Here is a 26,830-nt window from a genome sequence, read left to right on the forward strand (position 1 = left end):
TATGAGTGACTTGTGAATATCACTCATTCGGCTTGTCTTTGTTATGGTGAGCAGTCCGAAGAGATGGCAAGGACAAGTAAACGATTGCGTCGCTGTCTCTCCTGTTAATCCCAAACTCAGACTCCGATCGGGTCTCTTCTGTTCCCAGTACAACGTTGGATGTCGAGAATCAAACACTGAGGCAAGACCTACTGAACACCAAGGTGGGCAGAGAGTATAGCTGTGCAACGTTCCCTGAATAGCAACCATTGTTGTAAAAGGATACACCATATTTGTTTGGTTGTCTCCTCTGAATTAGGTCTAATAATGGATGTTATTCTTCATTGCAGCTGGTGTGAGGAGAAAGAATGTCATTGCACCATTCCAGTACTGAAATGTGAAAACACGGACAATGTGGACATCAAGTTTATGGTCCTCTTAAGCATTGCTTGGTTATTAGCCTTTTCATGGTCACATTATTGTTTTTTTTCTATTTTAAACAAAAAATGTAATTGCTATTTGTTGTAATAATTATGTCAGGTTTTCCTTTATGTGGTGACAAATACTGATGTTCAGTCTAAACTGTGTTTACTCCATTAATCCCAGATGTTGTATGACTTTTTTGGTTTATGGGTATAGACTCCTCTAATTGCCAGTGGCACATTGGATCTGTCAATTGAGACATGTTTCCGCTTCCTGTTAGCCAATGGAGGTTAATACGAGCCTGATAAATGTCGGCGTTAGCTCGCTAAATGTCTCCGTAACGTTATCGAATTTTCGATAGTTAGCGAATTTCAATCCGCGTCATTGGTTTGACTAAATATTGACTATAACAACAGCCGCGCTGACATCTGTTTTTGTGCTTCGATTCAAAGGTTACAGCCAAGCGTCATCGCTATGATATCGGACACTGCGAAGCGTCGTAACCGAACGCTGCTGCTGGCTAACCAAAACTAACTAGCCGTTTAGCTAGTAGCTTCGTCGGCTAGCTAGGCTAGCTGTTTGCAAACACATTGAGCTAGTTACGCTTAGAGGCCACCGTCGGGTTGAGAACAGGCAGATGAGACCGATCTGTGCGATAACAGCCAGCAATTCTTGGTTTCTTTAGCCCACCACCCTTCTGGGGCCAGGGTTATCATCAAGCTTTCTGGCTAAGAGGTTAGCAAGGTAGCTAACGACCTCCTTCTAGCTAGCCGATTGCGCTTATCAACAGCTGGCTACCTAACGAGTTAAGATGGATAAAGAGGAATCGGAGCGGTTGATAGAGAAAGCAAAGCTTTGCTTGCGGTCTGGACGGAGAGAAAAGGCACTTCAGCTCCTGTATGAAGCCCAAAAGATATACCCCAGTACTCGGGCCAGAGGTAATTGTGCCATAAATGGCCGTCTCTTTAACTACCATTGCTTGCCAGCTTGGATGTTTAAATAGAAAGTGCAACGTCTGTAGCTTATGAAATGAGAATTACATAATGCATGCTCGTTGCAACGACTGTTTATCTTGAAATACATACTCATTTTCATTAGCGACATGACCTGCACTCACTGTTGATATTCAGTTGTTGTTGTTTTTTTTTATATATAGTAGGACATTTTATAGTTGGCGTTGACAAGTTACCGTGCAAATGTCAAGCTTTGGCTTAGCCTTACGAATGCCGTCCAGCTTATTCCAGAGACTTTTCATACGTTTAAAGAGAAAATTGTACTGATCCTACGCACTTCTCCCTCTTTTCTAGTACTTATCGATGCGATAGTGAGGAACGGGAGCTCCGCCGCCCCAGAGAGTCACAACGTCCCCCCGCCTAGAGGATGGAGGAACGAGGATTTGGGAGAGGGGAGAGGAGGGGAGGAAGGCAGCGCAGGATCCAGCGAGGACAAGAAGAGCTACACAGAAGAACAGCGGCAGGGGGTTTTCAGGTAAGAACAGCAATGAAATGGATAGCCTGCATGACCTTTTATACCACCGCTACCATCATTGGTTGATTCTCCATGGTTATTTGTAGCATGATGAATTCAATTATTCATTATATCATTATTCAACTAGAGAGGATACAATTTCTGGGGAAATTGTAGGGTGTGCTTGCTTGCGTCGGTTGCACAGGGGTCTGTATATTTTATATAAAAATGCATCGGGCCTACTTATTATTTATAAAGATTACATAGATTTAAAAGCATCTTTTTTTTGCTGCTCATTTACAACTCAAAATATGAGTGAAGTGTAGAATGAAATATGATGTCTTCTCATTTCCCCTGCAAGAGGCAGCTGACAGGCTGAATCAAAACGAATACATTTGGCAGACCGGTGTACAAATGGACCTAATCTCTATGACTTAAACGTCCTTTTAAGTTGTCCCTTCTCGTGATATTTTCAGGCATTTAGACTACTCATATTGCATTCATTCATTAATAAAGAACCCCCTTTTAAGATTATTCTACGACTTTACCGGCAGAAGATAGAATCGCGATTCAAATAGTACCATCTGCTAACTGAAAATATGCCCCCAAAAACGTAAATAAGCTTGACATTTATTTAGTGGAAAATAGCTCATTCATAAAAAGCTCACTGGTAGCGATCATTGTCAGTAACAACTCAAAATGCGATATAGCCCTGTGTTGAGAAGCTGCCCCGGTAAATTCTACTACTACAGTACAGTACTAGACTACTGCTGTGTTCGTCTTGATAGCGATTGCGTTGGTTGAATTCGATTAAACGTTCCGTTGTACGGTTTAGGCTGAAATTAATTATTTTCATGAACAGATTGACAAAGTTTAGGCTGTGGCAATGAAGTTCAGGTTAGTAGTCAGATAGTTTCCCTACTGAAAGACTTTTGAGTAAGGGGAGTGCCGAACATGTTCTGTTGCCGTTTGACTTAAACAGCTGAGGAGTTGTTGTTAGCTACTCACACTAGTGTCTCGGGTACAGTAGGCTACAGCGTTGCAGTGAGCTACACTGGTTTGAAACCACAGGTAATGGTAATTTCACCAACAAATCGTTTTCTAATGTCAGAATAAATCCTACAACGAAAATGTATATGTGAGGAATGTTTATTTTAACGATTGAAAACAGATAACGCTACATCATAGACCACTGTAGTATGTGTTGCCCGGGAAACACAGGCTAATGTCATGATGCTAATACTTCAGTGAAATAGTAGACTACTGTTTCCGAAAGTAGATGTACTTCCTTAATAATATCAGCTTATATTGTACATTACACATCACAATTGTGTGTCATATCACAAAGTAAAATGAGTAAATAGTTATCACCCTGGCCTCTTTTCTTGTGGCGTTTCTGCAGCTGCCTTGCAGTAAAGCTATAGTTAGCCTAGCTATCCCCAAGTTAACAGATGTGAAACGAATGTTCTGGCAAAGGTAGTCACGCGTGTTTTCGTGACGTTAGTGACGCAGTGACGTTAGTAACGTCAGTGACTGTGGCTAGCAAATTAGCCACCGTTAGCTTCACTTTTCGCCACAAAAACTTAACTTACGCTTAAACCATGCAACGGAACGTAAATTCCAATAGAAGCAACTCAATCGCTACCAAGACGAAACTTTTGACACCTACGTTGTCTATGTAGGCCAAGTATTTACTGAGTTTTAGGGGGCAAAAAGAAATAAAAATAATAATAATAATATATATGTGAGAGAACAAAGGTTGTGCTCTCGCCGAAGGCTTGAGCACACCCAATTATTCAAATATCATCTGATATTTAAGATGATGCTTGGTGAGACAGGCGGGGGGGGGGGGGGTTGGTGGTGGTTCTTGAAAGCCTGACATCGCCAGGCCAACTCACACAAAAGCGTCTTAGTCCGGAACCTCTCAGTTCATTTCCAAGGGGCGTTTTCAACGGGCGCAAACACTATTCAGGCTGGGGTGGAAATCAGTTTGAATTGGAGGGTGGCCAAACATGAGCTGGCAGATTCCCAGGCTAGTTTCCTGCACTTTCTGAATATGATATTGCACCTTCAGTAAGGGCTGAGTATAAATGCAGGCATGGTGCGCACACACTACCGAAATTAGTCCTAAACTGGCCTGCTAGCAATCGTACGTTAATTTGATCCCCCAGGATAAAGAAATGCAGGGACTTCTATGAGATCCTCGGCGCTTCTAAAGATGCCAGTGACGAGGACTTGAAAAAGGCCTACAGGAAGCTGGCCCTGAAGTTCCACCCAGACAAGAACTGCGCCCCGGGGCCACGGATGCATTCAAAGGTAAAGGGGAACGGCCTCAACACAGTCGCCTGACACTGCCGTCCTCTGCCAGCCTGCCCCTCTTCTGACTCGAGCCCTCTTCCTCCCTCCTCCTCTCCCTCTTTGGTGAAACCCCCCACCCCACCTTCTCCCCTTTTTGTGAGACTCTCCCACCCTCATTTTGTTATTGCATCTCCCCCCCCCCCTCTCTCTATCTATTTATCTCTCTCTGTGTGCGCTCTCTGCAGCAATAGGCAACGCGTACGCGGTGCTGAGCAACCCCGAGAAGCGTCTCCAGTACGACCAGTACGGGGAACAGGCTCCCTCGGATGCCTCCCACGGCCCCCCAGGGCCCACGCCCGCCACGCCCCCAACCGCTCCTTCAACAGGGACTTCGAGGCCGACATCTCCCCCGAGGAGCTCTTCAACATCTTCTTTGGCGGAAGGTTCCCCACAGGTGTGTGTGTGTGTGTGTGTGAACGTACAATGGAGAACCATCATCGAGGAGTTGCGTTTGAAAGTAGGGTCTGGGTGTGCGTAATGTTTTTCGTTTTTGGTGTTGTTTTTTTAAATTAATCCAGAGAGTTGGTGTAAAGAGAGCGATTGGCCGGTCTAAACCGCCTGGCCGAGTGTCTCATTAAGGGTTGGGTCATCTGGTCTCCTAGGCAACATCCACGTGTACACCAACCAAGGGGCCACCTACTCGAACTTCTACCAGCCTCGACGCAGGCGCCCCTACGAGAGACGCGAGGAGGAGGTGGAGGAGAACCGCAGTCAGGTCAGGGCTCCGAGCGAAGTCGACCTGAAATTCACCCGATAAAAGCTTTTGCAAAAGAATACTATTATTTCCTCCTGAGTGAGGACAGCGTCTTAAATCAACCCAAAAATGCGCAGGGACATTTCTTACTGTTATCCCGTCTGAAAATGTAATGAATTGTGACGGTGTCCTTTGAGAAATGCAGAAGTTGAGTTTGCGCTCCACTTGGGAGGTGCTCGACTCGACTTTTGCTCGACGTGACTTTTGAGGGGTGTTGCTCACCGGCGTGGCCCACGACGTCTTTGTCCTTCCAGAACACCTTCACGGCCCTGCTGCAGCTGCTTCCTGTCCTGGTGCTCATCCTCATCTCTGTGTTCACGCAGCTGATGGCCACCAACCCCCCCTACAGCCTCTTCTACAAACCGTGAGTCCCCCCCCCCCCTACAGCCTCTTCTACAAACCGTGAGTCCCCCCCCCCTACAGCCTCTTCTACAAACCGTGAGTCCCCCCCCCTACAGCCTCTTCTACAAACCGTGAGTCCCCCCCCCTACAGCCTCTTCTACAAACCGTGAGTCCCCCCCCCCCCCTACAGCCTCTTCTACAAACCGTGAGTCCCCCCCCCTACAGCCTCTTCTACAAACCGTGAGTCCCCCCCCCTACAGCCTCTTCTACAAACCGTGAGTCCCCCCCCCTACAGCCTCTTCTACAAACCGTGAGTCCCCCCCCCCCCTACAGCCTCTTCTACAAACCGTGAGTCCCCCCCCCTACAGCCTCTTCTACAAACCGTGAGTCCCCCCCCCCCCTACAGCCTCTTCTACAAACCGTGAGTCCCCCCCCCCAACCTCCGTAACCCAAACCAGCCACGTCGCAGACCGAATCCCTGAACCCTCACCGCGGTCGTCTTTTCTACCCCCCCCCCCCCAGGGCCATGGGACTGGTGGTTTCCCGGGAGACGCAGAACATGGGCGTGCCCTACTACGTGGATAAGGGCTTCCAGAAGGAGTACCGCGGGGACGCTCTGGACGAGCTGGAGAAGAGCATCGAGAGCGACTACATCGAGCACCTGCAGAACACCTGCTGGAAGGAGAAACAGCAGAGTAAGGCCGCCCCTCCCTCCTCCCCTCTCTCCCTCCCTCGTTCCTCTGAGAAAGTAGGCTCAAGAGGTGGGGATGGAAGAAAGGGTTTGGTTTTTCAGTCCCGCGTCGTAGTTAGCGTAGCTGTCGACCTCAGTAGCAAAGGCAGTGTACCGCAGGTCAACAGCAGTCTTATTGAAAACACGGGAACAAAATAATAGACGGATTATTCTGTTCTTGGCCTGTTCAGCAGGAGGCCTGCCTTCACTGCGAGTCTCATTAGAGTAGGGATGAACCTCTTCTTAACGCTCGTTTACAGAAGCTTTTGTCATTGGTACGGATGGAAGTTTACAGTACGTTATGTAAATTACTATGTTTTTACTTGAGAGAAATGTTGTCAGTAGAATATATATTTTATATTAATCATTTTACCCAAACTTTAAAAATACTAAAAACCAAAAGAAACTGATCCAAATACCCCCCCCTCCCTCCCCAAAGCCGACACACCCAAACGCCTGCTGTGTGCACACGGTCTTCCCCCACGCTCACGCCAAATCCCTTCTCTACCCCTCCCCCCTCAGAGTCGGACTTGGCCAACCTGGGCCAGCTGTACCGGGATGACCGGTTGAAGCAGAAGGCCGAGTCCATGAAGCTGGACCACTGCGACAAGCTGTATCGCTTTGTCGGCCGGCAGAGGGGAGACTGAGGACTTCTGGAGGGACGAGCAGAGGGCTGTATCTTACACTAAAGTATTGTTTATTTATTTTTTATTTATGAAACCGGGTCACTTTTTTTTTTTTTTTTTCTCTCCAAGAAATGTCTCTCCTCAAGCAGTGCAACGGTGGTGGACAACGCCCTTTGAAGTTGGGAGGAGGGGGAGGGGAGGGGGGGGGGGGGAGAGGGAGAAAACAGTGCCTTCTCTCCTCTTGGAAGGAAGAATATGCATGTAAGCTGCCAACCCTGGCCCTATGTAGATAACAGGAGCAGGCCCCGCCTGGCCGTGGCACTGCCGTGTTGATGTACAGAAGCCATCGTGTTACTTCCTTACATTAAGGAATGAAAGGCTTGTGGCCGGGGTTTGAGACGGCTTGTTTCATGCTCAAGCTTTGTGTTGCTTATCTGTTTGTGTTTCATTTTTTCGTGCGTGTGTCAGATACTAGGATAGTCAATAATTTATTTGATTTTGTCTGTCGGCAGCACTGTATCGGAGTGTTCTTAAATAGTTCTTCGGGGTGCGTATGGTTTGAGCATTTGTATTAATGTTCTCGTTCATGAAAGAAGGTTCTAGTCTTTTCCAGTGCAGTGCCATGAAAACTGCAGTAAGCGTCAAGCTTAACCAGTGTTCCAGAGGGATGAAAGCTGCTGTAATGTGAAAAAATGAGATGGTAAATGTTTTAAAAGTAATATATAAGTCAACAAATGTGTAGATTTACTTCCGTCTAGCGAAACAAAAATCAATGAGCTCTAGGTCTTTATAATCCACTAGATCCACTTTCTATTAACGATGGATCTTTTGTGTGGTACTGGAGATACCTGTCGGTCCGTTTTTGCTGTGCACTACAAGACTAGCCAAAAGGCGATGATGCTGTTTTCCATCCTATTGTCCATTTGGTCAGACTGATTGGAAACACTGTAATGTTGTTTTATATGAAAGCCCCCCTCCCACACACACACTTGCTGCATGCAGCCCTATGAGAAGCTTTAGCCATGCCCAGCATCTCATCCTCTCCATATCCCCTCTGTGGCACAATAACAGTTCACATGAAATATTAGGGCTGGGCGATATATATTAAAAAAATATATATCTCGATATTATCAAATTTACGATATTCGATATATATCTCGATATGTTTTCATTTGCATAAAAAAAAAAAAACATGATTTCCTTTTGCCCCCATTAGAAAACATCAAAAACTATTTAGATAGAACAGCTATTGTTACAAAGTACAAAATGTGTATTGCAAGTTTAAGCAGTTGCCATAACATGGTACTTGCAACTTGACAAAATGGACCTCACATGGAACAATTCATGCAGAGGTCCTTATGTGACAGGACAAAAAGAGAGTGCCTGTGCGCGTGCTATTTTCAGTTTGTGCACATGCTCTTTGTGATTAGATTTTTTTATATTCGATATTCACTGTATTTTCTGATTTTACATCGTTGTCAAAATTATTGCGATATTATCACTAATATTCGTAATATCGGCCAGCACTTTGAAATACACACCCAAACAGCGCCAGTACTTGATGAACCCAGAGTGCTAGGCTACTCTCATGATTGACTGTTACTAGCAGCATTCTCATGTAGGTTTCGTTTCCCCTCAAGTTCGTTTGAGCTGTAGTTTGTATATTCTCACACTTGATATTCTAGACGTCCGGTCATGAAGACGACACATGTAGCAGGTCGGTCGCCCAGTCACCAGTCACCTGTACTGGGGCTGTCTGCTATTGGTCGAGAAGACTTGGTCAGTGAGGGTTCGAAGTATTGTAACTGTTTGTCACTACTTGACTGAGATGTGGTGTTCAGTTGATTTGTGCACAGCATAGGTTTGCTGATGGTTTAATAATAAAAAATTCAAAGGAAGAAGTTCCGACACTTGTGGCGTTTGATTGTGAAAGCTTTCATTTGTTCCAGTTAGTATATCCAGAGTTTGGACCTGGTTCTTTCTGCCGGGGGGCCCTTTCAGCGTGACGCCATTCAGAACTTAGTTAGAACCAAGCATTCTTAGTCAGCAATGTTTATTGTTTTCCCAAACATTCATGACTGCCTTGACGAAGGCGTATGTACACAACAGGACATGCCCGTACAATACTAGACAAGAGTACGTTCAAAACACATCACATCACATGTTCACAATGGAAGGTTACGGCCATTCGTTGTCGACCTAACACAGTGTAGTCCAGACAACTCGCCCTGCACCCAGACTACCTCCTCAGCTGGCCCAGATGAAACAAAATGACCTTGTCTTAATACGTTAAACATGTACCGATCTGCGTTACCGACATGACAAGACTGGTAACCGATGTGCAGGTAAGGATGTTGTCCCCTTTTCCCATCAGGGAGGAGGGTAGACGAGAAGTGCATTCGTTCCTATAAAAATAGGTCCTTCGTTCCCTCGGAACACAACCAGGCTCTCATGGTTTTATAAGTGCTTTTCTTGGGGGGGGGGTGGTGGTACTGTCTAATTTCACCTACATGACGAGTGGTTAGCATTGCACTTTTAAAGCTGAGAGGGGTCCATGTTGTGAAGGAGATGGGAGGAAGAGGGGTTTACCCAGCCAGGGGTGTCCTCCGTGTCGGATCAGGGGGGGGCGGGGGGGGGGGGGGGGGCGGAGGGCATCGATCAGACGTCTCGTCGCGCTCCCAGACATCCAGGCATCCTCCGGGTCACTTCTTCATCTTCAGGTCGGCCTCTATGGCACAGCGGCGCCCTCTAGTGCCCCCGTCCTGGTACAGCGGGGCAAGAAATGTCAAAAAGCTGTCAGTTTACTTTTATAAGATGATGGATTTTGTGATTATGAATTTGAAAGGTGAGGAGTATGAAATGCTATCTACATCCAAATAATGGCTTATCCAGGAATTGTATTATTTATCTTTTTTTTTTATACCTAGACTGGTTGACAGCATCCTGTATAAGGATTAAGATGGATATTTCCACAGGTACTAAATTAATTATACACTTAATTCAAATGCACAATTTATTCCAGAATACTGTTGACCTGACTGTGCTGGTATATCCACATACTTATTTTTGCGGTTGACAGTGGGGGGGAAAAAGCTAAAAATGCTGCAATCGTTACTGACCTATTTTTTTACTACCGGTATTCTGTGTAACTGTACCACAATGCCCAGTTATGTTAGGAATGCTATCTTGCTGGTTTTGAAAGAAAAAGCTTCTATAATATTCAAATATATCTGAATGAGGGAGAGAGAAGAGAAAGCAAGAAAAAAAATTTAAAACCATTTTAGCAGATTATGGGCTGCAGCTCTTATCAAGGTAGTTACAAAGACGTTTGTAAGTGGGGTGGGGTATTTTCCCATAAATATTCCTTTATGGGGTACACGTTATGCTCTAAATGACACTGAGAACACCCAATCGTGTTACGCATGCTAGCTAGCTAGGATTTGAAACCAAAAATAAAGCTATACATAAACAGTGACATCCAGAATGGTGACGAAAAAACACTCAAATTTCAACTCGTTTTTAGTGAACCTTATTTGGCCACAACTGTGTGTGTGTGGAGAAGGGGGGGGAGAGAGAGAAAAAAATGAACAGAAAAAAAAAACGGTTTGAGCGGGTAATCGGCTGCGGCTATTGTCAGTGTACTTACAAAGAGAGAGAGAAGGAAGGCAGGAGAGGCCATGGGGACACAGTCCTGTGAGAGGACAGAAGATCCAGTCAGAGAGAGAGAGAGAGAGAGAGAGAGCGCAAGGGAAGAAGAGGGGACAGAGTGACCGACACACAGAAGACACACTGTAACAGCGGTAGCACACACACCCACAAAGTGGGCACAAGGACAATTTCACGATGAGGCCCAGCCAGTCATTCCGTGCCACACCCGGACAACGAGGATGTGAGGCAGAGCCCACAGCTCTTTCCCTCGTCCTCCTTTCTGTCGGACGGACGGGTGATAACGGCCGACCTGCCAAACCGTCCGAAAGAAAGGACGACAAGCTCCGGTTGCTGAGTGTGACGGGTTCATCAGACGGGGAATACAAAGCGCCAGAGTCGGGGTCCATTTGGTTTGGGATTTGTGGAACTCATTCGAATCGGCTCCAATTTGTGGAACGAGGCCTAAAGGAGCGTTGCTGGAATCGGGGGTGCATTTTAGAGGCGTTCTTTGTCAGAAGCACATTAGAGCCATGGAATACGTTGTGGATGAACTACCCCATTATGAGAAACATTTGGAGTGCCTCTGAATCAATAAAGTGCAATGTGAAAGTGAATTTGTAAATCTCAGGAATATCCTTCAAGGTCCTGATGACATTTTGTGTATGTCTGTGATTTTAATTAGAATACTATTCAGCTAGAATAAAACCTTTCATTTGGACGATTTAGTAAGGCCCAAACGACCTTGCTACACTCCATTTCACTGTCAATTCAATTCTGCAACTTCCAATTTGATTCCAATTCCAGTCACATTCAGTGAGTTTAAAGTCTGAACTCCGACAGCCGTCCCCCAACTCTGACGCTCCCACACGCACAAACAGCAAACAATAACAGACAGAAACACAGAGGGGAAAACACAATGGGGTCGCAAACACGAAAGACGTAACGAAAAACGACAGACAGTATGAAGAAAGAAGGAAGGGGAGGGATGGAATGGACCGGGGTGTGAAGTGAGAGTGGACGTGTGTGGTCACGATTCGATTTTTTTTCCGGGCCACAGTTGGTCCCGTTTTTAGCAGCAGATGTGTTCATGCGTCAGTGGTGAGGGATGAGGAACGAACACCGAACGTCAGCGGAATGATTGGACGACGGCCGTTCATGGGGAAAACGTGCTCGTTTTCCACATCGAAGAAATACTCACACAACGCCGGGCACAGCAGTCCCTAGGTCTGGTAATATACATTTCTTCCACAACGTTGGAACTGTGTTCCGAATGTCGTTCTCGTGAAGGCCCGCCCCTCCATCTTTAAAACCCAGTGACTCAAACATAATTTCAAACGATCATTTTGTCCCCTGCCCTATATCCCACTGCTTCTTGAAGCATCCGATTCTTCTCTCCCTATTACCTCCCATACTAGACTTGCCTAACCCTTGGTCCTCAACCCTTTGCCCCCCCCCCAAGAATAACTCCTTTCCAACCCTGCCTGCCCCCTTTCAACCCTCCGCAAAACTTTACCTCAACCCCCCCCCCCCACACACACACACACACACACTTTCCCCAGTGTCCTCTATGACCCCCACCCCTTACCTTGTCGGAGGGGTCCTGCTTGCGGGCGCTCTCCCGCCCGCGCAGGCTCTTGGCGCTGATGCCCGACTCGGAGGTCTGCATGATGAGCTGCGTGGCGAGGAACTGCTGGATCTGCTCCAGGACGTCGCGCTGCATCTCCAGCGCCATGTGGAACACGTCGTGGTCCGAGCTGTTGTACATGACGGCGTTCTGGAACATCAGCATGATGTCGCGCTGGAACTCGGCCGTGGTGCGGATCTGGCCCGTCTCGATGTTCTTCTTGATGGTGGACAGGTCCATGGGCCTGGGGGAGAAGGGGACGAGAGGGGAGGAGGGGACGAGAGGGGAGGAGGGAGGAGGGGACGAGAGGGGAGGAGGGGAGAGGAGGGGACGAGAGGGGAGGAGGGGAGAGGAGGGAGGAGGGGACGAGAGGGGAGGAGGGGAGAGGAGGGGACGAGGAGGGAGGAGGGGACGAGAGGGGAGGAGGGAGGAGGGGAGAGGAGGGAACGAGAGGAGAGGAGAGGAGGGGAGAGGAGGGGAGAAGAGGAGAGGACGAGAGGAGGGAGGAGGGGAGAGGAGGGGAGAAGAGGAGAGGGGGGAGGAGGGGAGAAGAGGAGAGGACGAGAGGGGAGGAGAGGAGAGGAGGGGAGGAGAGGGGGAGAAGAGGAGAAGAGGACGAGAGGGGAGGAGAGGAGGAGAAGAGGAGAGGGGGTGGAGGGGAGAGGAGAAGGGGACGAGAGGAGAGGAGGAGAGGGGGAGAAGAGGATAGGGGGGAGGAGGGGAAAGGAGAAGGGGACGAGAGGAGAGGAGGGTGAGGAGAGGGGGAGGAGGGGAGAAGAGGAGAGGGGGAGAAGAGGAGAGTGGGAGGAGGAAAGAAGGGGAGGAGAGGAGGGGGCGGAGGATGGAGGGACGTGTAGAGGGCGTGAGTTCTCCTGGGAGCTTTCACGTGTCTTCCTTGAGGGTTTAGGTGCAGTTCTGTGGGCGTATGTGAAGCCTCTGTGTGCCGTTGCTTGTAAAAGAAAAAGGGGCCGTACGATTTGACTTAGAGGACAGGGGGGAGAAGGCTTGACGTAGATGTACAAGCGAGGAAATGGTTAGCGGCAAGGCGAGAGAGGCTAGCCATGAAGGACCATTGGCCTGAAGCCCGAAACAGAGTGTAGCACAGGCCCCACGAGGTGTCTTCCTGAAGTGACTTTGAGAAGAGAATGACCAGCCCAGACTTTCCCCAGTTCTTACCTGTGTACTATACTGTGGTACCCTGGAGCAATGTCATCGGTCACTGGCTGTAGGAACACATTGGCGTACCTGTTGCAAAGCAACCAAACACACACGCACATCACTTTCTATTTGGGGGAAGGAGGGGGGGGGGGGGGCATATACTAGCACGCGTCTGGCTAGCAGTGAATGCTCGTGTTGCTCGTCGTGTATCCGTGCGGGGGTTCTGACCTGTGATTGGCCGCGGCGCGCCACACCAACATGATGGCCTTCTTCCAGATCTTCTGAGCCTGGATGGCTTCCTGGTCTTCACTGCTCATGGAGCTGGGAGAGGAGCACCGGAGAGGGAGGGAGGTGAGGGAGGGAGGGAGGGGGAAGGGGAGAGGGGGAGGGAGGGACATAGGGCGAGACAGAGACACACACACAAAAGGGAGGGGAGGTTAGGGTTAGTCCGGCGTGAGTGTGTGTCCACGTCGCGTCGTGCCCACTTCGCACCGCTCGACCCGACGCCATACCGCGGGCGCCCGCTACACTATACGGCGCCGCGCGCTCGCGGCTCACTCACAACTGGGACGAGGCGGGGCTGCTGGGGACCGAGTCGGCCGCCGCGTGCAGCCGCAGGGAGGACGAGGCCGTGTGGAGGCTGGAGCCATCCTCGCTCTCGCTGGCCCGCTCCAGCTCGCCCTCGGCCTCCGACGGGTAGCCCTCCTCCTCCTCCTCCTCGTCCTCTGGCCCTTCCCCGTCGTCGTCCTCGCCCCCGCCGCCGGCCCCCGCCGGCTCCTTGGCGTCGGACGCCACGCTGCCGTCCTCGCCGTCGCTCGGGCCCCCGTCCTCCTTCGCCTCCTGGAGGGGGAGGTGGGGGGGGGAGATGGGGAGGAGTGGGGAGAAAGAGAGACAGAGAGAGATGGGGGGAGTGGGGAGAAAGAGAGACAGAGATGGGGGGAGTGGGTGAGAGGGAGAAAGAAAGTGAGAGAGATGGAGGGCAGGAGAATAAAGAGGGGGGGTGGGGTGGGGGGCGAGGAGGATAAAAAGAGAGAGATGGGGGGAGGGAGTGGGCGAGAGAGAAACAGAGAGAGGGAGAAAGGTGAGTGGAACGGATCTCGACCTTCAAGGGAAACTAAGGTGCCTAACAAGACGGCATGACGAACTACGCCATCGTCCTGTCGGGTCTGACCTTGCGGTGCACGGCGGTCGCGGGGGCGCCCTCAGAGAGCAAGTCTGGAAAAGAGAAGCTTGATGAGAGAACCAACCACATGACATCGCCAAACGAAACCACCGTCTACACGCGCGCGTGTGCGTCAATGACCTCCGCAGGTGGCGTCGGCTCCCCGCTGCGTCCACGCCTCGCGCCCACGCTTCCTGGCGCCGCGGGAGGAGGCGGCAAAGCCCCCCTCCCCCTCGCCGCCCCCCGTGGCCTTGGCCTGCAGGAAGGCCCGGCCGTGTTCCGTCGCCCCCGACGACCCGCACGACGAGGACGAGCAGGAGGAGGACGAGGAGGGGGGCGCCCCCCCCACGCCCAGGGAGTACGCCGAGGGGCACCGGTCGGAGCCGTCGCCGCAGCCCCCCCTCGGGCCCCCCGACTCCCTCTTCCCTTCCAGGCCGGCGTGCATGGAGGCCGGGTGGAGGGAGGAGAGCTGGGAGGGTCCCGCTCCGAGGGGGGCACCCGACTCGGGGGCCCTGAAGGGGGCTTCCCAGGGGCCGCTGAGGGCGTGGCCGCTCTCCTCACACAGGGACAGGGCAGCCTCGACGGCGGCGGCGTCCAGGGCCTCCGAATTCTCGTCTCCCTGGAGACAGGGGAGACGGGACACTCAATTAGAAAATCTGCGTCACCGGAACCTTCCGTTACTCACTATGCTGCAACCTGTTTTCAGCGTTCCCTGCTACGTTACCACGCGTAAAACTTAACTGTACTTCAAAGTTACTTTTGATGAAGACGAAGTTACTAGATTCAATCCCAATCCTCGATATATCTCAATCGAGGTGGGAGCCAGTCGCAATTTTCCCATCGAGTTTAGACCTTTCAAAGTCCCAAGCAAGTCACAAACAAGTCTTCGCCCTCAAATCCCCATTAACATCAACTCGATCTCAACGGTATCAAAACATGACCTCAGAGCACCACAGGAATTTCATCTAACCCACCCTCCTTCCACGCACTTCTCAAACCAACCCCCCAGAGGACTTAACCGGAGCTTTGTTGAGGAAAAGAAGGACAGATCGCTTTCGATCCCAGACAGGGGGGGCACCTTGTCCTCGATGATGGCGATGATGTCTCCCACCGTCTCCAGGTCCAGCTCGTCGCCCATGTACGACACCGTCACCAGGTCTTCCTCCCCCAGTTCCGGCACCTTCTCCCCACCGGAGCCAGACTGGCACCGCGCCGGCACGGCCGACGCCACCTCCTCTCCCCCTGCCCACACACAGAAAGGGAAGGGCTTCCGGGTCATTCCGACCGCGTGGCTTCCAGACCGGCCATGGTGAGATGAGATGGGATGGTTTGACCTCGGACAGTGCAACGACGCAACTGACATCCGGCGGGTTTCGTGGGGCACATTCAATGTTCGCCCCCAGCCTGAATGGGCGAATGTCTATCACATTGGTTACACTTGCTGCAGTATTAGCAACCACTAATAACAACAACCAAACGATTGGAATCCGTGAAATATAACGGTTGCGTCACTCTATGACTGGAAAAACACTGGTGAATCTGTGGGTGCCGAATTGAACGTTTGCTAACTCATTTGGCAAAAAGTGTCCAGCTGTCCATTTCAAAATGTGCATGGTGATAGCCCCTGTTCACACCTGGCATTAACTCGCATCTTGGGTGGTCCAATCACCAGAGGACAGCTCTGAGAACAGATGTGAATGCACCCAGGACGTAGTTAGATGCCACCTAGTACCCAGTCTGTGTTGTTCTGATGTCTTTTTCTGCTTCCGTTCGTTTCCGGAAGACCAGGCACAGGAGCGCCCTTTGCTGCCTCCTGCTGGGTAAAAACAGCGACAGCTTTTGCTCTCTGCGAACAGAAACCGTTCGGGAAATCAAATCCCTGGAGAGGCGCGCGGAGACGCGCTCTAACGCCAGATGTCCGCAGCCGCACGGCTGTCCGCTCGGGATCAAAATCGCCGGAGACGCCCGCTCAGACCAGGTGAGAACAGGGTTTAGGATACCCCTACTTCAAAACAAGATGGAGGCTCCCCTTCAAAAAAACTAAACACTTCCCTGAGGGCAGAGAGGAAAAGGAGGGAGGGAGTGGGGGGGGGGGATAGAGCACAGACAGACACGGAGACGAGCGGAAGAGACCTGTGTGCAGCGCGGCAGGGCAGTCCATAGCAGGGGCTGTGCTTGTGAGCGGGACGCCGGCGGAAGACTCCGGGCTGGACAAGGAGCCCAGAGAGGAGAACTGGGCAGGACCAGCCTCTAGCAGACGAGACAGTGTAGGGGCACCTGGCGCACACACACACACACACACACACATAGAACATAGACAGCATCCACAAAGGGCAGGGGAAGCATTAGGTTTGCCCGGGCAAACACACACACACGAATACACTGATTTTACTCCACGATTGTAATGCAGGGCTGTTTTGATGGAGGGTCGGAATAATCAAACTTGTTTCTCCCTGGACCCTCGGACATGCGTTCATTTGGAACTTGATGACGATATGCTAACAAGGAGGAGGGGGGGGGGGGATTCTTCCTCTGCTGTGGACGTTGTTGTACTAATTGAATGTCTTAGCCTTTTATCACACACCACCTGTGGTCTCAACAGCTCCACAGGAAGGTGTCCAGAGTGTTTTTTGCGTCGTATCGTCAATATTGACTGTTTAGCGCTCGAGGATACAGGTTAGCGGTAAATGCTCTTTTCAAAGTTGGGAGTTTTAGCTTTCCAAACAAACATCCGGTCGGGGGCGAGCAAAGCCAATTTCCCCACGGCCTTTAGAGTCCCTTCCAGAACAGACATAACGCCTTTAAGCACGCAAGCACAAAAAAGCAGCGGTTTTCAGAACAGCATCGCGAGGCTAAGCAGCGCTAGAACGTTCCACATATATATCCTCGCAACTCTCGCTTATGTAACTAGTATTAGGCAAGAGTACGCCCTGTGAGCAAGCTGGGTGGGGGGGGGGGGGGGTGCTTGTGGATTTACCTGTTGCTTGGGAGCCAGGTATGTTGGGCGCAGTCAGCTGCAAGTCGTGTGCTGCAGTCAAAGCCAGGTCACCATCGCCAACCTAGAAGACAGAGGCAGACCCCTCTGCCTCAGCACTGCCCGCATTTGCACCAGGCCTCTGCTATGGATGTGCTCCAAAAAAATATTGAATTTTTATTATTATTTTTTTCATTTTTTTTTTGCAGACTTACCAGTCTAGGGCTGGTGGGGAAAAGACTGCCTTTCTTCAGCAGCTCAGAGAGCAGGGGGGAGGGGGGGGGTGTAGCCTTCTGGACGAGGAGCTTCTTCTGCAGGGAGTCTTCCAGGACCGCCCCCAGGCCCCCCTCTCCAGCCCCAGGCACCGAGGTCTCAGTCAGGGGCATGAATACTGCTGCTCCGGGGGCCTGGAGGTCAAAGGGAAATGCCCTTGTCTTTACACCTGCACCGTGTGTGCGATTGTTTTCATGAACTCCAGTCATGTCTCCTTGGAGCCCCTAGCCCTGCGCCTAGACATGCCCCTGGCCCTGCCCCTTGCCCTGCCCCCAGCCCTGCCCCCAGCCCTGCCCCTAGCCCTTCCCCATCCCCCCTGACAGGGACTCACAGGGACAGAAGAGCCGGGATCCTCGGCCAGGTTCGGCAGCGCGTCACCGTGGGGGAACTCGAGGCCTGGCGAACCGCACCCCGGGGGGGATCGCACAGTCACACTGGGCACTCGTTTAGGGGTGTTCTTCACCGCCTGTCTGGCTGGAAGGGGTTCAGGGGTTGGGGCGGCAGGGGTAAGACTGCTCTTAGTTCAGTCGTCACACACACACACCACACACGAGAAAGGCCAGTTCCGGAAAAGACAAGCGAAGCACAATTTGCGCGGCCGTTTGTGTCAGACATAAACGTGCGTCGTATGTTTATTTGAATTCCGTTCTTCCTTGTTATTATTATTTTGGGGGGTGGTGAGGATGATTTTCGCTTTTGTTTTTTCGTAGTTATGTGTTCTGTGTGGACCCGAGGGAGAGTAGCTGATGCCTTTCTGCATCCACTAATGAGGATCTTAATCAAATCAAATCCAACACCACGCGGTGAGCGGCAACTGATTTGGACGACGCCCGGTCCGCGCGTTCGTAACAAGCGCGTGGCTACAACGAGCGTTTCTCGGAACAGGCGTCCGTCGAACGAGTCGTGCGTACCCTGATAGGCTGCGTCTGTCGCCCTTCTCTTCTCCTCGGCGGTTTCATCGTCCTCCTTCTTCTTCCTGATAAGACACAAAGGTCACACGAGGGTCACATTTTCTCTGGGGAAACCACTGGCTAGGAATTCCCTGGGTGTCCTACCAACAAAGAGTGTCATCCAATATGAACGTTCAAGCCAATAAGGTATTTCTTGGGTGCTAAAAACAGGCGTGTGAAACGTGCCTAATGCCGGAATAACGCCGTTATTATACAGATGTTTGTCTTACTGCAGAATGTCGCTCCATAGTTCCTCTAGTTGGGTGTCCAGGTGGCCTGCTTGGATCAGCTCAGCTTCTCTCTTCAGCTTCCTGTGAACGGCGCAGATCGCAAAACCTGCTTCGTCAAGTAGCCTACAGCTCCTGGATGCCTTCATCCACAGAATTCACGATGATTTCGCTATGGACGAGAGACGGGCTGTCTTGCTCTCCGACTGGCGAGAATGGAGCCGCTGTGGGGCCGGGCGTACCTGTGTTTCTCCTGGGTGTCCTTGATCAGCCTCTTGAGCTCGTCGATCCTCTCCGCCGTGAGCCTGCGCACGATCACATCCTCCACCGTCTCCACCACCTCCCCTTTCTCCCCCCGCTTCCGTCTGTGTGGAACAAGTAGGGGAGTCAGGTGGCTGAGCGGTGAGGGAATCGGGCTAGTAATCCGAAGGTTGCCAGTTCGATTCCCGGTCATGCAAACTGACGCTGTGTCCTTGGGCAAGGCACTTCACCCTACTTGCCTCGGGGGGAATGTCCCTGTACTTACTGTAAGTCGCTCTGGATAAGAGCGTCTGTTAAATGACTAAATGTAAATGTAACAAACACCGTACCACAGATATCATAGGCTATCCACCTACCTACAGACATAAGGATGTTCTAGTTCCATGTCTCGGTAATTTTGCATCATACCACAAGCGTGTCTTATCTAAAGGTGACCAAGGGGAATGGTACCTCATTAAACAGCACTAGAACATCCCAAAGATGATTGATGTCGAGTTTCTTTACTTACTTCGGTGCCTCGGTTGTCTCCAGAAGTCCGGAGTACTGAGATGCACAGTGCTGAGAGAAAAAGGAGAGAAGAGGAGGGTCAAACACACTGTACTCTGAGGTGCCATCTGCTTGCTTTCGGTTGGAAATGTCTGCCCGTCTTACCTTTTGAGAAAACCAGTCGGGGGGCCGTCCAGGCTCTGCAAAGGGTTTAATGGCTCGACTGACAGACACCCTAGAAATATTAAATTACAACGAAGGTGCAATAATGATCTATTTTTAGTCCATTTTTCCTCTTTTTTTTTTCATCCTGTGGCCAAACGTTTATGTAGTCTAAAAAAAAGTGTTATGTAATAGGATATCATTAGTGATATGATTACAGTACCAGTTCTGGTCTCCACTCTTCATGACAGAGGTGGCCAAGCACAGCTTTTCCCTTACTGACCATGGTTCGGTAGGCCCCATGGAGAGCAACTTGTGTTCTGCAGATGGAGTTTTAGGGGGATGAGGAAAAAGGAGTAAATCAATATCCATACATAGCTCAGTATTGTTCCGAATCTCTTGGTTCAAAGCTCATGTCAAACTTTATGTTTTCTTCTCATCTTGGTCAACCAAAGCCGTCATCTTGTCCTGATCATAAAAACCTATGAAGCCCAACCTAATGTGCGAGGGAGGGTCATGCTTGCAAATGTCACTTGCTATCATGCGAACATATTGTGCAAGAGGAGTAAAACATTCTAAGAATAGAAAATATCATTTTGTAAAATTAAAATGCCATAATGTTAGCTATCCGGCTGATATTTAGGACGGCTGTGCAGCTGTGCATGTTTTGCGTATTAGTCAGATTTAGCTAGCTAGCTAGCTGTAATCGAGCTAACGTACCTTAACATACAGTAGCAGGAGGTGGCTACTAGCTCAGCCATTCATGCATGTTGTGCATGGTTAGTATATATACAAATGGCATTTACTTCATGTATGAATTGTCATAGCATGCAACTTGTTATCTGGCTCATGCCAACCCAAACTGTCATGCGTATGTCTGCTATGTATAAATACTGTTATAACTCGTTATTTACTCACTTCCAACCCCGCTCGCCATCTTCTTGTCACTCCTCCCCTGTACCCTCCCAAGTTGAATTTCTCCCTGTGGGGTAACCAATACAATGTTCATTCGATGATTGTTAATTATACTTTTTAGTTTAACGTAAAATTGTAAATAGCAAGTGTTTGCTTCACAACAGACATCTATAATGTACTTACTGTTTATTATGTATTTTTTCATTTTTGCGTTTGATGTGGAATATTGGTCAATTTAATCCTTCGTCCGTTTCACCGGGGGATTAGCTCAAATGGTAGAGCGCTCGCTTAGCATGCGAGAGGTAGCGGGATCGATGCCCGCATCCTCCAAACGTTTTGACTTTGTGAGAAACTGTCAATCATGTCGAAGTATTTTCCCGGGAAACCGGCATATTTTAAGAGCTCGTATTGTATATGTTCTGGCAGACGCGTACTCGATTTGAGAATTGGTCTGGCGATGTCAAGCTACTGAAGCATGTTAAGTTAGATGACTTGTACGATGACACAAAAGGTGGCCAGTGACAATGGTGGTATGGTGATAGTTTGTGATATGGGGAACTGTAAGCCATACATTATTGGCATGTGAGTTTTACTTGGGGGTAAGGATGTAAGTTTGTTTTATTATGTATTGATTCATTGTGTTATTTAGGTTTATGTCGAGATGATTCCACCGGCTTTATACTCCCGAACACTTGATGGCGATGATGCATCTCAGAAACATTGGTGTCAATCTGCCATTTAAAGCCAAAGAAGAAGAAATAGTCACGCCCACGAGCTCCGCAATTGGACATGTTTTTTGAGTCCCGTGTAAACTATACACAGCGATTGGTTCGGGTATGTAAAGCGCGGTGTTTGAATTGTAAGAAAACCGTGTGTGTAAGTAGTTAGCAAACGTAGAGATACAAAGCAAGGAGTATTGATACAAAGTCGTGTTTAGCTAGCTTGTGATTCCAGCAGGGTTTCCACGACGATCACAAACTCGGAACAAGGTTAGCGCAATGTTTATATAAAAGAGGAGCTTGCTATGCTATGTTAATTTATATTTGAGAGGTTATTACAATTCGCCGGTGGTGTTTCCACTGTGTCCAGGTAGCTAGTCTAGCTAGCTTAACGCTAGCTGGCTATGTTTTCCTGGCAAGTCATCAAGTTTAACAAGCTTGTATTTGCTTCCCTGCAATCACCAACTCTAATCCTAAATTCTGTATTGTGTACATATCTATATGAGGATGTTATGGTTTCTATAAACTTCAGCAATTTACGTTATTGTTGCTTGCACTGTACTGTATTATTATTGTAGTACACGGAAGTATTATTTTTGTTCACCTCGTTAGCTGAGATGTGGGTACTTTGCAATACAAACTGTTCCATTACTCTACCGTTGTACTTCTGATCCTTGGCCTTCTACTGTACTTTATATATGCATTTATACGTCGCCTTGTGTAAACCCTTATAAAAGCGAGAGTGAGAAATGGCTCAAATTTTTATAGCAAGCCTGACATTTAGTAATAGCGTTAGCTTAGTTTGTCTGAACGTGCAAAACGGGTTCCAACAGATCGTTGGCTATGGCGTATTTGGCGTCTCCAAGTGGACCCTTTTCTGATGACGAAGACATGCCCGTCCTCGAGTCTACGGCAGCAGACATGGGGGGACTTGCAGGTCTGCTATTCAAGGGGATCACTCCACCGGAGCTATCCATCATTTCCCCCGGGCTGGAACCTCGAGAGGTAAGAGCCACATTATAGCACCACGTTAAACATGATTATTTTTCTCTATGAGCGAGGGTTCGTTTTGACAGGTGACAACTTGTCACTAACAAGACCTTTTTCCTCTCGCAATCTTCTGTATAGGTAAAAAAAATAAAGTAAGAAGCCTTTGTTTTATGCTTTATCAGTAGTTCAAATTCATGGAGAAATGGGAACTGTCAATGCCTTTAGAGGTGATAGGGAACTGGACAAAGCGGCTCGGTGCAGAAGGTTGTGAGTTCGACTCCCGCACTGAGCATGTTTGCTGCTCAGGTGCGGAATCTCTCGGACTTTTCTGCGTGAAGTTTGCATATACTGCTACTCGCAGGGGTTTCTTTTGCAAAGCACCGCTATAAAAAAACAAAACATGCAAAACACATCGCTCTCCTGGTTAGCACGTATTTGAATTTGAACCCTGGGCGTTGCTGAAATGGCTGCTTACTGCTCCTGACTGCCATTAGGGGAAGGACAGCAGGATGGAAAAAATGTAAAGCAATAATTTCTTTGGCGAACAGTTCCTGCGTGTGTTTGTGTGTTTCAAGGTGTTCAAGGTGTGTCGCTTCTCCCTGCATGTGTGTATGTGTCATTGCTTTGACTTATTAAATTTAAGAGGGCTGTCATAAACGCCCAAACCAATTATAAGAGTAAGCTAGAAACCAAACTCAAGACTGAAGATAGTAAAGGTGTTTTTAAAATGATCTCGATCTCTGACTATTTAATAAATCTAATCATCCTCCCAACTTATTCTGGCCTTTAAATGTAAAACCTCCTTTAAATATAAAAACTGTCAAGACCATTCAGTAAATAAAATAATTGATCTTATATCCGCAAGGCTGTTTTTCTCATTTATTTGCATACTCCTTGCAACTTCTTTTATATTTTTTATACAAAATTATTTTCCTTGTGTAATGTGGTGATTGCTCTTGTTCTGTTTTGCTTGGTTGTGTGCAAACTGAAACAAGTTCCTAACAACTATGTTGGCAGGGCAATATAAATATACTTCATCTTAACTGGCTATCAGTGGAATGAGTTGCTCTTTTGAACAAGCCTTCAGGGAGGACTGGTATTAATCACACACTTGCCTTGCCTGTCAGAGCATGGGGAACTCTACCCTTCACGAGAAGTGTTTTTATTTTCTTACAAAGACTAATGGGTTTTCCTTGGGGGTCAGCCATTAGGTTGACAGTTAGATTAGCGGCACGGGGATGCTAAAAGCTGTCGTTCATTCATTCCTCACTCTCTCAGACAACACAGCTATTGATTCTTGTATGTAGTCAGACGATTTAATCAGTGACGCTGGGGAAATAAGTATTCTGTAATGAAGGCTGCTTCTATAGCCTGTCTCCGCTGTACTACAGCAAAGGTACACTTTTAACATTGTTTATTCCTGTCCTCAGAAACCAGTTGTGAAGACTGGAGGGCCTAGACAAGGAAACAGTGACGAGAAAGTCAATGTTTATCTGCGCGTCCGGCCACTGACTGACGGGGAGAAGGAAAGGGAGGAGGACCAGGTGAGAGCTGCTCCGATAGTTGCCTATTTCGCCACGCGAAGCGCTTGTGAACGCAGCACGTCAACATGTCCTCCTGCGTTTCCCAGGGTTGCGTACACGTTCAAAGCGGCGACACGGTGATCCTCAAAGCCCCCAAGGACTCTCAGAACATGAAGAGCGCAGAAAGGGGAATCACCCAGAGCATCCACAAGTTCACCTTCACACAGGTACCACACACACACACACACGCGTGTCCCTCTTTCACATGGTACAGGAACACACATTTACACAAGAGAGCTGAAGCTTACCAATGTTGGTAATATATACATACATACATACATACATACATACATACATACATACATACATACATACATACATACATACATACATACATACATACATACATACATACATACATACATACATACATACATACATACATACATACATACATACATACATACATACATACATACATACATTTGAGCATAATCTCAGTCTCCGTGTTTCTTGTGTGTAGATTTCTGGGCCAGAGACAAGCCAGCAGGACTTCTACGACAGCACCATGAAGGAGATGGTGAGGGATGTTCTGCACGGAGAGAACCGACTTCTCTTCACCTACGGAGTCACTAACTCTGGGAAGACCTACACCATCCAGGGTGAGAATTTACCACCAGAGCCCTGTAACCATCCTCCACTCTATCCGTTACTAGGTTGTATCTCCCTTATAATCACACATTTATATATATATATATATATATATATATATATATATATATATATATATATATATATATATATATATATATATATATGTATGTGTGATTACTACTATTGTTTGTTATTATGGTGTAATAGTACCATGGAATACTGCAAAATATTTGGAATACTGCAATGTATTTGGTGTCAACACAACCCTAAAGGACATCCACTTATTGGCATCAGTCAATACACACAACCGTTTAAACGAATCGGTTAATTCATGTACGCATCGTTGGTTCGGATGGTCTTGCCGCCGCTGACGTGGCTCGCCTGGTTCCTTGTCAGGGGTGGGCCGTGAGGCGGGCCTGCTGCCCCGAGCTCTGGTGTCCGTGTTCGGGAAGCTGCGGGGCCGGCTGTACGGGCCGATGGACCTGAAGCCCGTCCTCTCCCAGGACGTGAGGCAGCTGGCCCCGGGGGAGGTGCGGGTCGAGGAGCGCCGCAAGGACTCCCTGCTGAGAGAGGTGAGGCGGAGGGGAGGGGACTGAACACTTGGAGACGCGCAGGCCACACGCTCTCTCTTACTGGTTTTCGCTCTCTCAATGACTTCATCGCTGATCTCAATAACATTTTAGAACACGAGCGATTCGATGGAAATGTGGGAATTTGGGAATTTCTTTAGTTTCGGAACGAAATGATCAACAACGAAATGCGTTTCCTCGTCGTTTGGTTGGTTTATGACGTCATCAAAGTCAATGACAACTACACACACACTCACTCGCTCTCCTTCTGCTCCTTACCGACCTCGTGCCCCGTGTCTGCCGGTGGCAGGAGGAGTGTTCCCGGTTGAGGGGCGGCGGCGGGGGGAACAGCTCCACGTGGGACAGCGGTGTCGGAGGTCTGTCCACGGCCAGCCACATCGCCTCCCAGATGGAAGGTACGGGGGGGTGGGGGGTGCAGTCTTGCTGCGACCGCCCGGCGATGGGTTAGGGTTGTGTGTTTTTTCCCTGCTTCTCCTACCAGACCTCCCCTGACTAGATCCGTCCTTTATCTGTGTGAGGTTACTAGAGATCCCCATTTCATTTTATCAACACTTGACACCCTGCAGGTGCAGATTGAAGACTGGTGGGTGTCGGATATATTATCACAGTTGATTTAATTCTCTCTCTCCCGTATCTTTTCTCTCTCTCTCTCCCATCTCTTTGTCTCTCTCGCTCCCTCTCCTTCTGTCTCCATCTCCCCACACACACACACACTTCCGTCCCCCTCTCCCTCCCCCTGCAGAGGCCGACAGCGTGTGCCTGGACCCGGGCAGCCTGTCTCACAGCGGCGGCGAAGACCTGGAGCAGGATGCGCTCTTCTCCGTCTGGGTGTCCTTCTACGAGATCTACAACGAGTTCCTGTACGACCTCCTGGAGGCCCCGCCCTCCCAGCAGCTCAGGAAGAGGGCCACCCTGCGCCTCAGCGACGACAAGCACGGCAACCCCTACGTCAAGGGTACGAACCAGGCCCGGTGCCGGACACACCGACTAGACTGGACACCCGAGGGGCTCATCGTGTTTAGATTAGAAATCTAGTTGGACTTTTATTGTAAATGGCTTATCCAGTGACTTAATTTAAGTGAAGGAGTCATTATTTGAAGGGATTTTATCCAGGGAAATGTTCTTACTTCACTGGCAGCTTTATACTTGTATTTATTTACTTGTTTTAAGCATAAGCCAGCTCATCAACTGACACGTATTGCAGGGCAGGTTGTAGAAGCCAGTACATTGTCCTAGAAAGCTTCATTTTACATTGAACTTTGTGTGGGTCTTCTCCTCAGATCTGACCTGGATCCAGGTGAGTAGTGCTGATGAGGCCTGGAGGGTCCTGGGTGCCGGACGCAAAAACCAGAGCTTTGCCAGCACCCATCTGAACCACAACTCCAGCCGCAGGTACAACACCTTTTCTAACACCAACAACGTATTCTATCTTTTTTTTGTTATCATTATTTTCTTTTTTTTTATATAGTTAAATTACTATTATAACTGAATTGCTTAGTGTTGTTTTAGTGTTGACTAAATACCCATCAGTAATAATTAATGATATGACTACAGTGGCTCTTCCAACCCTCTGTACTCAGACACCTTGCAAGTTGTAGTCCCTTGTGAGATTGTCTCCCTCACTAGCGGGGCTAGACGTTCCTCCATACTAACTCCACTTCCCATGATCCACCTCTTCAGCCACAGCATCTTCTCCGTCCGCCTGCTGCACGTCCTTCCGGAGGGCGGCCGGGGCCAGGCCACACGGATCAGCGAGTACGTCTCTCTCCTCCACCTGCATCCACCCGCCTACTGACGCGTTCCTGCTGGAACATCGTTAGCTACTGTTAGCATTC

The 26,830-nt window shown here is 49.0% G+C and overlaps 3 protein-coding genes and 1 non-coding gene across 4 annotated transcripts in view; 3 read left to right on the plus strand and 1 right to left on the minus strand.

Annotated features, from left to right (window-relative positions):
• The first annotated feature begins 48 nt into the window (after positions 1 to 48).
• LOC136933368 (dnaJ homolog subfamily C member 18-like) lies at positions 49 to 6,859 on the plus strand. Its single transcript, XM_067228685.1, is given in 11 exon segments — positions 49 to 203; positions 330 to 1,340; positions 1,710 to 1,890; positions 4,041 to 4,156; positions 4,159 to 4,185; positions 4,413 to 4,501; positions 4,504 to 4,621; positions 4,830 to 4,942; positions 5,236 to 5,345; positions 5,846 to 6,018; positions 6,576 to 6,859. Coding segments are annotated over 10 exon segments (1,179 nt in total). The 5' UTR covers positions 49 to 203; positions 330 to 1,213; the 3' UTR covers positions 6,701 to 6,859.
• A 1,856-nt stretch (positions 6,860 to 8,715) lies between these two features.
• On the minus strand, positions 8,716 to 20,542 carry brd8a (bromodomain containing 8a). Its single transcript, XM_067228683.1, has 19 exons — positions 20,523 to 20,542; positions 19,828 to 19,924; positions 19,608 to 19,677; positions 19,465 to 19,514; positions 18,938 to 19,060; positions 18,699 to 18,779; positions 18,430 to 18,494; positions 17,850 to 17,992; positions 17,461 to 17,652; positions 17,249 to 17,330; positions 15,350 to 15,513; positions 14,413 to 14,890; positions 14,281 to 14,324; positions 13,672 to 13,949; positions 13,338 to 13,430; positions 13,128 to 13,196; positions 11,913 to 12,195; positions 10,326 to 10,370; positions 8,716 to 9,441 (listed from the first exon to the last, which is right to left on the minus strand). The coding sequence occupies exons 1-19, from the start codon at positions 20,539 to 20,541 to the stop codon at positions 9,382 to 9,384; spliced, it is 2,436 nt and encodes an 811-aa protein (XP_067084784.1). The 5' UTR covers position 20,542; the 3' UTR covers positions 8,716 to 9,381.
• Positions 20,543 to 20,776: 234 nt separating this feature from the next.
• trnaa-agc (transfer RNA alanine (anticodon AGC)) lies at positions 20,777 to 20,849 on the plus strand. The gene has a single exon. It is a non-coding gene; the product is annotated as a tRNA-Ala (tRNA).
• A 548-nt stretch (positions 20,850 to 21,397) lies between these two features.
• The window catches only part of kif20a (kinesin family member 20A), a 10,051-nt gene continuing 4,618 nt past the window's right edge, over positions 21,398 to 26,830 (plus strand). The window contains exons 1-10 of the mRNA XM_067229173.1: positions 21,398 to 21,508; positions 22,072 to 22,243; positions 23,659 to 23,772; positions 23,859 to 23,978; positions 24,275 to 24,413; positions 24,802 to 24,977; positions 25,285 to 25,390; positions 25,738 to 25,950; positions 26,276 to 26,387; positions 26,676 to 26,750. Of these exons, the coding sequence (XP_067085274.1) occupies positions 22,082 to 22,243; positions 23,659 to 23,772; positions 23,859 to 23,978; positions 24,275 to 24,413; positions 24,802 to 24,977; positions 25,285 to 25,390; positions 25,738 to 25,950; positions 26,276 to 26,387; positions 26,676 to 26,750 (1,217 nt within the window). The 5' untranslated portion in view covers positions 21,398 to 21,508; positions 22,072 to 22,081. The remainder of the gene's footprint in view (positions 21,509 to 22,071; positions 22,244 to 23,658; positions 23,773 to 23,858; positions 23,979 to 24,274; positions 24,414 to 24,801; positions 24,978 to 25,284; positions 25,391 to 25,737; positions 25,951 to 26,275; positions 26,388 to 26,675; positions 26,751 to 26,830) is intronic.

Source organism: Osmerus mordax, chromosome 25 (genome assembly GCF_038355195.1).
Source record: "Osmerus mordax isolate fOsmMor3 chromosome 25, fOsmMor3.pri, whole genome shotgun sequence".
NCBI lineage: Eukaryota > Metazoa > Chordata > Actinopteri > Osmeriformes > Osmeridae > Osmerus > Osmerus mordax.